At 45.3% G+C, this 13,287-nt stretch overlaps 2 protein-coding genes across 4 annotated transcripts in view; one reads left to right on the top strand and one right to left on the bottom strand.

Moving 5' to 3' along the window:
- Nucleotides 1–7,500, top strand: part of HMGCS1 (3-hydroxy-3-methylglutaryl-CoA synthase 1) — a 35,771-nt gene extending 28,271 nt beyond the window's left edge. Inside the window, exon 11 of the mRNA XM_043546526.1 lies at nucleotides 6,900–7,500. The gene's annotated coding sequence lies outside the window, so the exon portion shown is untranslated. The remainder of the gene's footprint in view (nucleotides 1–6,899) is intronic.
- NIM1K (NIM1 serine/threonine protein kinase) overlaps nucleotides 1–13,287 on the bottom strand; it is an 84,552-nt gene that overhangs the window by 6,886 nt on the left and 64,379 nt on the right. Inside the window, exons 2-3 of one of the 3 annotated variants that reach the window (XM_007052827.4) lie at nucleotides 10,001–10,136; nucleotides 8,980–9,356 (exon numbers count right to left, since the gene is read on the bottom strand). In XM_007052827.4, coding sequence (XP_007052889.2) covers nucleotides 8,980–9,271 — 292 coding nt within the window. In that variant the 5' untranslated portion in view covers nucleotides 9,272–9,356; nucleotides 10,001–10,136. Of the gene's footprint in view, nucleotides 1–8,979; nucleotides 10,137–13,287 lie in introns of those variants that run through there. The other 2 variants (XM_043546530.1, XM_043546531.1) reach the window with 2 other exon arrangements.

The following is a 13,287-nucleotide window of genomic DNA, read 5'->3' as shown; positions in this document are numbered from 1 at the left end:
GCCACCAGCACTACCTGGCACCCACACACCAAACCCAACAACTGAAATTAGACCAAGGAATTACAGTCCTCCGTCCTATTATCAGCCACAAACTATTAGAGACACATTCAAGCAAGTTGTAAATGAACCCTGTTGCTAATGTAGCCAAGGTCTGGGTGCATACAACCTTTGGATACATGCGGAGTGCACTGATTTAGAAAAGGGGATTCAGTTTGCCAGGCTGTGTCTGCACTGCTCTTCTTCCACCTTTCTCCTCCCAGTTCTGGCAGGCCTGAGAAAGATGGTATTTAGTAGACAAGAGCACATCAGTGTCGTGTTGTGCAAGGCTGGGGGGCAGAAAGGAAACAGTGCCCCTCTGCAGCCTATCCTCAGCTGTGACTCCAATTCCTAGCCTGGACCAGGGGCTGAGACTTCTGCACAATCCCAACATAGGGGTTTGTGTCCACTGGATCTATGTAACCCTCCCCCTAAATGTCCTGTCCACAATGGTGAATTCAGAACAGGCCCTGGGCCCACCTTTGCTACACTCAGGGGTGCTGAGGCCCTCTGTGTGTCCCCTCTCTAGCTGCCAACATCCAGTAGAGCAGAACTACCATAGTCCGCTACAGTGGAGGCCTACTACAGTCCTTACGTTCTTAGGTGAATGTCACCCAAGTATCAGTTATGCCCCAGGTTTTAATATGTTTTCTTGGAACAATATCCTCTGCTGTGCATTGCAAAATCAAACCTCACCAGCCCCCACACTGCAATGTGGGTGGGGATCATTAGCATTTATACTGCAGTATTCACTTCTGGTGGAACCGTGCCACCATGCTATGACTTCCAAATCAACAGCTGCATGAAAACTTGGACTAGTCACGCTCAGGAGTCATTTATTGGCTGAGATACAAAAAAATGCTAAACTGCATCAGTATTTAAATTAAAAATTATGGAAATATATACAAAGAACAGGCGTTAACAATGTTCATTGTCGTTTTCTAGTCTTTCTAATAAATAAAGATTAGAGACCACAATCAGTGGATACTGATTTCTGCCATGTGACAGAGGTAAGAATCTTTTGAAACACTGATCTGTGTCAGGTGCCTGGTGCAGGGAAACAAAGACAAATCTCTCACCATGATTCCTGAATGTCACAACTTTAGTATATAACCTATGACACACACATGTAAATTTCAATTAGGATTCAATGTTCATAAAAAAGAGTTCACTCTACCATTGTCTGAAAACAAGGGGAAGCAACACCACTTTCCCTCTCTAAGACTTCCCATTTTTCCCTGTGCCCTTTTATCCCTTTCTCCTCTTTTTGATCCTCATTTCCATCTCTTTCTCATGGCCCTGCCCTTTCCTTCCTGCATTCCCTCTCCAGCCACTCCAAGAGATGTTTTAAAGCCCCCAAGCCCTTCCCTCTCTCTGACCTTTTCTTCTTCTCTTTGCTATACATATATAGAATACATACATATTCTAAAGGCTTGCAAACCCTCCATCTTTCCCCATGCATGAGGTTTTTGTTCTATTTTCTTTCACTGGTTCCAGAAGAGCTATCTGCTGCATGTGACCCATGATATGTTGCTTGATTTGATTGTTTGCTTTTTAGGGGAAGCAGTATCTTATCATTGAGCAACATCTCCTTTAATATCAATCACGCAGCAATAAAGGGAATACCAAGGAAAGGAAGGAGCAGGGAGGACACCAGAGTCAGAGATTGGTCTGGGCCCGCATGTATGTTACTGAATCCTGGAGAGAGATCACGTTGGCCTATGAATAGGGCTTGCTGAAAATTTTCCATTGAACTTTTGTATTGATGGAAAATTGGGGGTTCAAATAAACAAATTTTTTTGTGGGAAATCTGCTTTCCTTAAAACATGTTGGGTTTTTTTCACCACAAAGCTGATTTTTTTTGGCTCTCTTTGGCTGACAATGTTCATTCTTTAATTTTCAACCCTAAAGGGGGTTACAAATGTTGATGAAACGTCAACATTTTCCAGGGGGGAGGAGCATTTTTCAACTAACTCTACTTATGAGCTCATGTGCTCTCATAAATTAAGCAGTCAGATCAGGTTAGTATTTGGATGAGAGACCAACACAAAAACGCTTACATGCTTCAAGAAGGGGTGTTAGTAATTCCACCTGCTGAACCAATGTGCCATCATGGTGTTAGGTGGCACTGGCTTACAAAATTCTGGCTTATAAAAATTCTTACGATCTTTTTGTAAGAGTCCTGGTGTTACCCTGATGTCCAGGTCAAATTCTAATTATATTCTGCCTCTTGAAATTCCACTCATTATTAAAATTGGAAATAATGTTAGTCTTCACCAACTGTTAAAAAATCCTAAAAGGTTCTTTTGCTCAGCTAGGACAACAAAACAAAGATCATTTGGCCTTCATAAGCCAAGCAAGTTTGGAGGTATGGGAAGCCAAAAAAAAACCACCCCCCAAAAGAGAAAATGATGTTTTTCAAAAGTTAAGACAGAAAATATTCAAAACGCTGTGGGGCTTAGTCTTCTTTCATTTTACAACTGTGTAACTGCAGTGACTTGAGTGAGTTTATGTCTGAATTACACTAGTGTGAGAGAGGAATCAGGCACTTCAGCTTTAAAATGCCTTTTCTGTTGTTTTTTTAAACCAGTGTTCTCAGTAAATGTGTATCCTGTAATGAGATATGGCACATGCAATGTGCAGAGGGATGTTACTTCTTTTTTTTAAAGTCATAAGAGAGGCTGAAAAATCAGTTTATAATAAGAAGCAAGCTTCAATCTTAACTGCTATAATAGAATATCAGTCACTATAGTATCTGAACACTTATATTGGTCATGAAAAACAATATACTGTAAGCTTTGCATATGGCAGTATTTCTGTTGATTTAATTGTTGCCCAGTAATATGCCAAAGTAATCAGGATTCTCTAGACTAGGATTTTTAAATTGCATTTTTGTGAGTGTAATGTATAATTATATTTCCTCACTGGGGACAGGATGGATCAGGCAGTTAATAATAGGATAAGGAGCCTTTCACGTCTAGATCACCAATCTGAAACCTGCCAAGGCTGTTATTAACTATAAGTTAACACTGGATAACTGGTGTGTTGCTTACGTGAAATGATTTGGTGATTTCTGGCTGATTCAGACTGGGCAGGCGTCCACATCACTGAACCACCACCAGTACCACAGCTGGACTGCTCAGCAAAAAAGGACTTAACGGGGCAGTGGGGGGAAGCTTGCCCTACCCTGGCTCATGTTGCATGTACTTGTTCTGTGCATTTAAAAGAAATTCCTCATATGTTGGGCTAAAATTGCAGTATCTTTTAGAAGCATCAACTTAACTAATTATATAATTACAGTTTTGAGATCTGGATGGTTTTATGCATTTTAAATTACTAGGAAACAGAAATGATGCAAAATGTTGAGGTTTCTTAACCTGTACAGTGACAAATCTATATCTGTTAGACTGATATTTCACCCACACATATTGAAATGTTTAACTGAAGTTAAAGCATGTCGCACTAATAGCAATATTTGAGACAAAGGTGGTTTTTTCAGATTTCTTTATTAACACACACATCCGCACCTCCCCTCCCCCACCAAACTAATGGCCTGCTCATGCTACCATTGAAGTAACTAGGGGCTCCTAGATGTAGAAAATTGTGATACTTCTGTTACCTTAGGATCCATTGTGCTAAGTGCTGAGTTCCTACATACAGGATTTGGAGCTATTATGAAGATTCAAGGTTTTAACTTTTGACCTAACTCAAAATTTAAGAAGATTAACTATTAGAAAATTAATTGACTGGGGCTAAAGTTGCACTTAAAGTACATCCTGGCTTCTTTGTTGCTTTGCAAAGCGATTCCTTCATGCCTGTTCTAAGCTTTGTTTCAGATATTTACATCAGCAGCAAAGATTAGATGCTGTCTGATACCACAGACAAACTTAAAGTATAACCTTATCTTACAAAAGTGGCAGATTTAATTTCCATAATGATCCATTTTTTCAAATTCTGCATAGTCCTCAAAAGAGGGTGTGAGAAGAAGAGTGACTTGGGGAATAAGGGGTGAATAAGACTCTTTAAATAGTAATTGGGCCAACAACAAAGTTAAATGATGCTATAGCTCAGTGATTAGGCCACTGAGCAATGATGGGGGAAAACCAAGTTCAAGCCCCTGCTCTAATTGATACAAAGTGGAACAGCTGCAGTAGGAAAGAATGAGAGAACCACACCCCACTAACCTGGTGATTTGAGTATTTAACGGAGAGGTGGCAGAGCTGGGTTCAAGTTGCTGCTCCCCAGCAGGGGTCTGAACCTGGGTCTCCCATATGCTAAGTGAGTGGTCTGAGTAGTGGGCTATTGCATTCAAGGAAGGCACCACCTCCTTGGTTTTTGTGAGAAAGGACTGATCGGGTTTAGCCTAACTTTAGGAGAGGGTTTCCAGCATGAATCCCAAATCGAGGGAGATTCCTCACTCACTTTCCGTGGTGGGGCTTAGGTCCCTCTCCACAGTATGTCTTATTGATTAGCTTAGATGGCTCCCTGCTCAATATGCTGGCTTTTGTGAATCCCATTCATAGGCACCTAACTCTCCCTACGCATTGTATAGGGAGCTGGGCAACAAACTCAGGGCTGTGGATTCCATTAGGCACAGGGCATCTAAAAGTTAGGTGTTGCAATGCTGAGTCTAAGCCCCTTTAGGGATTCAGCCCTGAGGGACTTTAGGTGCCTACAGAGAGTAGCAGCAGCTGAGTGGTGGTTTTGTGAATGCCAGTGGTGCCTGAAGTGGCAGTTAGGTGCCTAAACTCCCCTTGTCAATTTAGCCCTAAGATTCTAGCCTCTTGTACCAATCTGATCATATGATAACATACATTGTTGAGGCAGGTGCAAAATACCAAGGGGGTTAGTCACCCTTGTGAATGGACAATGGACAAAACAAAGAGCGATAAGCAGAAAGAGACTGTGATGGATCCCTAGCAAGTATCATTGATTTTGCTGGTGTTTGCATCCCAACCAGTTAGGCTTTTAACAAGCTTGTCTCTGTGGTGTTTCCACCGCCCATTTCCTGTGCAGCAGCTGTCCACGCTCCAGCTATTGCTGTAATTCCTGCTTTTTCCACTGAAGGCGCTTGAGGACACAATGATTATCTAGTGGATTGAGGACTGGAGAATGTAAAGTTATAACCTGGACAGAACTAACTTTAATACGCAACTAGTGAAAACAAAGGTACTTAGGCCCTTATGTCCCAGTTTTAGGCTCTACTGTGCGCCACAAAATTCTTGCTTGGCTGCCACCAAACAAAGTAGGTGCTTACAGCAAAAATAGGTGCTCACACATACTGCTACCGTAGTCCAGGCAGCTGGATGCCTGTCTCCATCTGAAACCCAGAGTGATCCACAAAGCCTAGGGAGATAGACATTTGTCTACCTTACTCACATGTGGGGCCCAATCCAGTAAGTGTGCTCAGAAGCCACCTACCAGTTCATGTACCTACTGCTAAGTAGGACTATACCAATGAACTGCTCCTGCTACTTCGTGCTAATCTGGTGATGCAAAGCAGCCATGCTTACATACGTATCATCAGTACATTGTGACCCCCATTTCTTCACCCCAGTGAACACGTTGTATACATAAATGGATAACCTGGTTAAACGTAAAAGAAAAGGAGGACTTGTGGCACCTTAGAGACTAACAAATTTATTTGAGCATAAGCTTTTGTGAGCTCACGAAAGCTTATGCTCAAATAGATTTATTAGTCTCTAAGGTGCCACAAGTCCTCCTTTTCTTTTTGCGGATACAGACTAACACGGCTGCTATTCTGAAACCTGGTTAAACTTAGCACAGCAGCAGCTTTGTGTCACTGAAATAGCATAAAAAAGCAGGATTTGTTTACAGATTAATCTGGCCCCTACTGCTCATTCTGAGTGACTGTTTTAGATCTACATTAACAGTGGGTTATGTGGTCTTTGATGAACCACAATGAAGACATTTTATTCTCAGTGCATAGGTGCTGACTCTGTGGGTGTTCTAGGGCTGGAGCACCCATGGAAAAAAATTAGTGGGTGCTTAGGGCCTCTGCCGCTCAACTTCTCCCAGTGCCTCCCACCCTCCGCGATCAGCTGTTCTGTGGTGTGCAGGAGGCACTGGGGCGGGGGGGGGAGAGGAATGGGGATGGGGTGCGCTTGGAGGAGGGGGCAGAATTGGGCAGGAAGAGGAGGGGATGGGGACTGGGAGGAAGGGGTTGGGTGGGGGTGGGGCCTGGGGCAGAGTGGAGCGGACGGTGCGGGGAGGAGTTGAGCACCCCTGGGGCCTGGAGGAAGCCATTGCCTGTGTCTCAAGGTATAGGCTCTTTGGGACAGAGACCATACCTTCCTCTATGTTCAGCATTGCAGCAAGCACAATCATAGAAAGGTAGGACTGGAAGGGACCTCGACAGGTCATCTAGTCCAATCCCGTGCTCTGAGATAGGACTAAGTATTAGCTAGATCATCGCTGACAAGTTTGTCCAACCTGTTCTTTAAAACCTCCTTTGATGGAGCTTCCACAGCTTAATTACCCTTACAGTTAGGAAGTTTTTCCTAATGTCTAACCTAAAATCGCCCTTGTGGCAATTTAAGCCCATTGCTTTGTGTCCTGTCCTCAGTGGCTAAGGAGAACAATTAGGTGTGCGCGCGCTGCATGCACGGGCGTCAGAAAGTTTTCCCTTAGTAGCTCCCGGCGGGTCGGCTGTGGAGCCCCCTGGAGTGGCACCAACCCGGCACCTCCTCAGTTCCTTCTTGCCGGAGACTCTGACAGAGGGGTAGGAGGGTAGGTGGGTATTAGAATAGATACGAGCAACACATCTTGAAGAACAACAGTTACGACAAGGTGAGTAACTGTTTTTTCTTCTTTGAGTGATTGTTCATTTTGATTCCAATTAGGTGACTCCTAAGCCCTACCTAGGCGGTGGAGTCGGAGTTATGGAGTCACTGACTGGAGCACCACTCTACTGAATGCTGTATCATCTCTGGCATGCTGGATGATGGCATAATAAGAAGTGAACGTATGCACCGAGGACCAAGTTGCTGCCCTACAGATTTCTTGTATCGGGAACTGGGCCAGGAACACTGACGACGAGGCTTGTGCCCTTGTGGAGTGTGCTGTAAGTGCCGGGGCCGGTATCTTGGCCAGTTCGTAGCACATGATCCAGGATGCGATCCAGGAAGATATTCTTTGAGAAGAGCCCAGGAGACCTTTCATCCGGTCTGCCACCACTATGAACAGCTGGTTCAATTTCCTGAACGGCTTAGTGAGCTTGATGTAGAAGGCTAGCGCCTGCCAAACATCCAGAAAGTGCAGCCTCTGCTCTTGGCTACTGGCATGAGGCTTAGAATAAAAAACAGGCAGGGATACGTGACACAACCTTAGGAAGAAAGGCCGGGTGAGGCCTGAGTTGTACCTTATCCCTGTGGAAAATCGTATAAGGTGGGTCGGAGGTAAGGGCGAGCAGGAAGGCTACCTTCCATGACAGGTAGAGAAGGAAGTAAGTCGCCAGTGGTTCAAACGGGGGCCCCACTAATTTGGAGAGGACCAAGTTAAGATCCCACGTCCAGATGCTCCTGGGTGGAAAGCCGAGATAGCTGCAAGGTGTACCTTTATGGATGACACTGCCAGGCCTTGCTGTTTCAGGTGCAGAAGGTATTCTAGGATGAAGGTATACACATCTGAAGTGGGGATGTACAATGCTGGTCACACCAGCAAGTAAACCTGTTCCACTTTGCCAGATATGTGGCTCTAGTAGAGGGTTTCCTGCTGCCGAGGAGGACCTCCCTTACCTGTTTAGAGCATAGAAACTCCATAGGGTTCAGCCATGAAGCTTCCAGGCCGTGAGGTGGAGGGACTGGAGGGATAGCTCAGTAGTTTGAGCATTGGCCTGCTAAACCCAGGGTTGTGAGTTCAATCCTTGAAGGGGCCATTTAGGGATCTGGGGCAAAAATTGGGGATTGGTCCTGCTTTGAGCAGGGGGTTGGACTAGATGATCTCCTGAGGTCTCTTCCAACCCTGATATTCTATGATTCTATGAGGTCGGGGTGATGAAGACAACCGTGGTCCTGTGTGATCAGGTTGGGGAGGAGTGGCAACGTGATCAGGGCATCCACTGACAGCTCCAGGAGCGTGGCGTAATCAGTGTTGTCAAGGCCATGCTGGTGCCAGCAGAATTATCTCTGCCCCATCTCAGGGGACCTTGCGCATGAGAGGGATCAGGGGAAAGGCATACAACAGGTGATCCCCCCCACAAAGTAGCAGGAATGCGTCCGTGATTGTGCCGGGGCTGTGTTTCTGGAAGGAGCAGAACATTGGGCACTTTCTGTTGCTCCGAGTGAAGAACAGATTGACCTGGGGAAACCCCCACCTTTGGAAGATGGAATGTATGACATCTGGTCGGATGGATCATTCGTGATTGCGGAACGATCTGCTGAGGTGACCGCTAAGTTCAGGCTGTCGCACCTGGGGTGACAGGGCGAAGTGAGCCACACTTGGAGTGGTCTGAGCCTCAGTCTGGCATGCCGGATCACATAAGTGCAGGCTGCCATGTGGCCGAGGACCCTGGGGAGAGGCACAACCCCTCCAAGTGCTCCAAGGAATTCAGGGGTATGTGCACACAGAACCACCCTTTAATGAGCTTTATTGTGTGATGTGGGGGCAGGGCCAAGGCTCATTCTATCTGTGGTGGTTGGAAGCCAAGGGATGCAGCCTGTGCAAGTCCTGGAACACAGAGACTGCAATTTTCCTTGAATCTGGCACAGGAGGTGCTAGATAGGGGAATGATCCTTCCCCTGTTCAAAGGAAAGGGATAATCTAGTCCTAAGCATTTACCTGTGTCCCTGCCTATAAATACATGTTGCCAAAACTGTATAGGTATGTAGGACTCACACAGTGCCTTTCACTCCAAAGAACCCTGCACCATATATATACACAGCACCACCACAATCATAACGTGTTGCAAATGGCATCGCCTACCTTTGGTTAGAGAATGAATTCCAAGCTTCACTTGTGAGAAATTCCCACTCCCTATTTCCCCTCTGACTCGATAGAATCCAATCCTCTTCCCCAGAGTTAATTCCTTCACCACCTTTTCATCCTGGGACATATCCTGGGTTAGCTTCTCCAACGGGGTCAGCTTGCGCTTCCTGCCCTCCTCATCTTCTCCATAGCACTCAGTCCGCCCATAGTCCTCTCCGCTGTCCTCACGATTCCACCTGGTATATCGGTGGTTTCCAAGACCTCCGCCATTCATATAGCTTGTTGTCATAGTCCACAGAGTGATCACATTTCCATTTGGTTTAGCAAGCTGTTCCAGTGGAATACAATCCTGGACATAACAGAATTGTGATAACCTGAACAAAAATTGCCAGAGGTCCAAAGATCAATGTGGAAATGACTTACAAACCAAATTTTCCATCATATATATATATATATATATATACTGCTGCTTCTATCCAAAATCAGAAGTAAAATTAAAAGCCAATTGGCTTTTAATCTCCAGCGAGCAATTTTAAATCCTTATCTGTAAGATAAAAAAGGCTTGCTAATTAAAGCTGTAAACTGTACACATACAAAAGCAAGGAGTCCATTTTCAATGGAGTGCAAACAAATGCAATACATTTGACACTTCTTTAACTTTCAGGTTCTGGTTTGCTGCCCTGAAAACACTGATGGGCACACCTCAGACTGGTAGCTCAATAACTACTTTGAATAAATCCAAAAGCTTTCAGATCACTTTGAACAGCTTCGGTAGGATATGATGCAGTCCTTCTTGGTTCAAGGCTCAGTCCAAAAGCTGAATTTTCCTTGGATTCATTTTTCAGCCAGCAAGGTTTTCACTGTGATTTGGAAATGCCTGACCTTTACCTTGCAGCCCTGCTGTAAAATGCTTGCCACTGCTTTGTTTAATTTCCATTGCTACTCTGATGTACAGAACTGCTGCTGGAGGATGCTAGGAGCAGTGTAATCTGTGCCCTGGGAAAAAGAAAAGCTGTACCTCAGTCTTGCTCGAGTCACATGGAAGGAAAGCACAGGATTAAGTAACTGCAATGTCACTTTAACCCTCCTTTATTTAGACGAGCCTTCTTTAAAGCCTTGAGCCTTCTCAAAATTTTGCCAGATGCGTTGTCTTCCTAAGAAGAGAGATGAAGAAAGTCATTAAACCCTTTATATAAATCGCCTCATGTTTCACTGAGCTACATGATAGATTAGATCATTTACCAATTTTATTTCCACACCGTTTGGTTTTGGCACACATACAAATTACAGCTTGTACTAAAACATACTTACAAGCAGTCACTTAACACAATAATAGTAAGATGTTCTTTCCTCTCTACCTGCTGATAACTGTGCAGGAAGAGGAATTTTATCAGACACTGTTAATCATTTCTGTACCCAGCAGTACCAGTGTGTGCACAGAAGGCGTGGAGATGTTAAAGAAGCTGCTGCCTCTAGCCTACCTCGCCCATGCACAGACACAGGAGCAATATCCTTACATAACTGATTAAATAGAATTAGACCAACAAAATGATTATCACTTTAAGTATGTGGAGTCCGTGAGGTACGTAAAGATGGTGAGGACACCCTAATGACTCAAGGCCTTGAGCTTTGGAAGATAGTCATCTAAGGTATCACATTTTAAGGGGTGTTACCACTCATGTCCTGCATATATTGCAGGATGAAGCTGGCTGGCTTGAAGACAAGTTCCCTGTGCCACTGGGGATAGGTGGAGAAATGGAAGGTATTGTGGATAAGGCATTAGACTGGGAGTCAGGAGACCTGGTTTCTCTTCCTGCTTTGCTGTTCCTTAGGCAAAGCCACGTCACCTCTCTGTGCCCCAGAAACGATACTCACCTTCCTTTGAAAAGAGCTGAAATGCGCAATAAGAGCTAAGCATTATTATTTAATTAAACTGCTTTGGGTTGACAGTAACCCAACCAAAGTCTTTATTATATCACAACAGTATAGGTGCTATTCATTGCTAGGTTCTGGCTCTCTAGCATGGGTGCACAAGAGTGGTGAGAGGGCACAGATAACCCACCCTTCCTTCCCTTGTGCAAGTGCTATGGGAGCAGACAGGGTGTTGGGGCTTGCACTTCAGGAGCACAAGAGGGCATAAGCTAACACGGTATGCTGAGTGGGGAGTGACTAGAGGTATCTCTACATTGTAGTAAAACACCCATGGCTGGCTTGTACCAGCTGACTTGGGTTGTGGGGCTCAGGCTAAGGGGCTGTTTAATTGTCGTGTAGACATTTGGGCTTGGGCTGCAGGCCAAGCTTTGGGAGCTCCCACCTCACAGGCTCCAGCCTGAGCCCAAGTATCTACACTATAATTAAACAGCCCCTTAGCCCAAGTCAGCTGGCACAGGCCAGCTGCAGGTTTTTAATTGCAGTGTACACGTACCCTACATGGGGCATAACTAGGGCCAAGCCCCCCCAGAATCAGCTGTAGGTCTGATGCTGATGCTGGGAACAGAGCATATGCTGCACCAGTAGGGCTTGCTCCCTTTTAAAAAGCACTTACTGGGCCCTTAAACAAAGGCGCAAAACCATTTTAAGTATGCTCCCCGCAGCACCCAGGCTCTACCCTGGATATTTCTGCGATCTCTGGCTGCCAACATGAAGTTCTGCTTTGCTGTCAAAGTTATGTTTGTTGGAGTCAGAGAGCAGAAACCAGAAATGCAAAAAACAGATTGCCATGAGCACTACCTTAGTTAAAGAAAATTAACCACAGAAGTCTAGCTCATCCTTATGCCTGTCAGCTCATTCGGTGTGAAAGAGTCAGCCTACTTATGCTAATTGGGCACACAGAGGATACTCAACAGTTAAGGCCATCTTCTGCAAGAATTACCTATGCCTTTGCACCAATCAGCTGTACAAAAGGGCTGAAGAAAATCCTTCTTGCAGCCTGTCAGATAGACCTATGTGAACAGTCATTGTGTAATATTGATTATGGGCAAAGAGAGGCCAGCTGTGGAAGCTCAATATCACGGCTATGAGAATGCTTTAATCCAGATCTGTCTATCCAAAGAGGAAACTGGGTCAAGGCATTCTCAGCACCAGGTCCTTCTGGAATTTACGCCTACCAAATATTTGCTTGAGCCCAAAGATGGCCATTTTTAGAACACAGCCTAAGATTAATTTCTTTTTCCAACCCTCCCGCTAACTGCAGGCCCTGGAATCTCCTGGCACTTAGCCCACTGGCTAGGTTTCCTCAGTCCTTTAACATGAGCTATTTCAGTGCTGCAGGAGCTAATGGAGTATATGCTCTCCAGCTGTGGCCAATGTTGTCTTACTCTTTAATCTAAATCATGTAGAACAGTGGTTTTCAACCTTTTTTCATTTGCAGACCTCCAAAAAATTTTGAATGGAGGTGCAAACTCTTTTGGAAATCTTAGACATAGTCTGCGGACCTCCAGGGGGTCTGCAGACCACAGGTTGAAAACCACTGTTCTGTGGTAATGGCAACCTTTCATGGACCCTTAGGCATAGTCTGTGAACCGCCCGGGGTCTGCAGAACACAGGTTGAAAACCACTGATGTAGAATGCACCCAAATACTGTGGTGAAGGGTACTTCACAGATGCCTGTAAATAAATAATACTAATTCCAAAAGCGAGACAGACAGACTGGAGAGATTGACATTACCACAAGGTCTCCATATTGGAAGAGAAGGTTCAAGGTCTGGAGCAACAGGTATCGACCCTGCGTTACATAAGAGAAACTGAAGATTTCCTGGACAGACATCAGGATATGCTTCTACGGGCACAAGGTTCTGAAGATTCAGAGCAGGCTGCACATCGGGGACAGGAGGACGGTGAAGAAATTTGGCATCATGTGACCTCCAGAAGAAAAAAGGGGAATGTCCATGTACCAGCAACGCCGGTAGGGGTAAGTAACCGTTTTCATGTTCTCTCCACAGGTACTAATGCGGAGAGTGGACCAGATGATATGTCTGAGGGAAGGGAGCAGAAGGAGACTCCACCGATTGGAAGGCATGAGATGCACTGTCCTAGGGTTGGGGGTTCCACGACCACCGCTCCCAAGAGAAGGAAGCAGGTGGTGATGGTCGGGGATTCTCTCCTCAAGGGGACTGAGTCATCTATCTGCCGCCCCGACCGGGAAAACCGAGAAGTCTGCTGCTTGCCAGGAGCTAAGATTCGCGATGTGACGGAGAGACTGCCGAGACTCATCAAGCCCTCGGATCGCTACCCCTTCCTGCTTCTCCACGTGGGCACCAATGATACTGCCAAGAATGACCCTTAGCGGATCACTGCAGACTACGT

Source organism: Chelonia mydas, chromosome 5, assembly GCF_015237465.2.
Source record: "Chelonia mydas isolate rCheMyd1 chromosome 5, rCheMyd1.pri.v2, whole genome shotgun sequence".
Taxonomy (NCBI): Eukaryota; Metazoa; Chordata; order Testudines; family Cheloniidae; genus Chelonia; species Chelonia mydas.
This window is presented reverse-complemented; position numbering and strand designations above follow the sequence as displayed.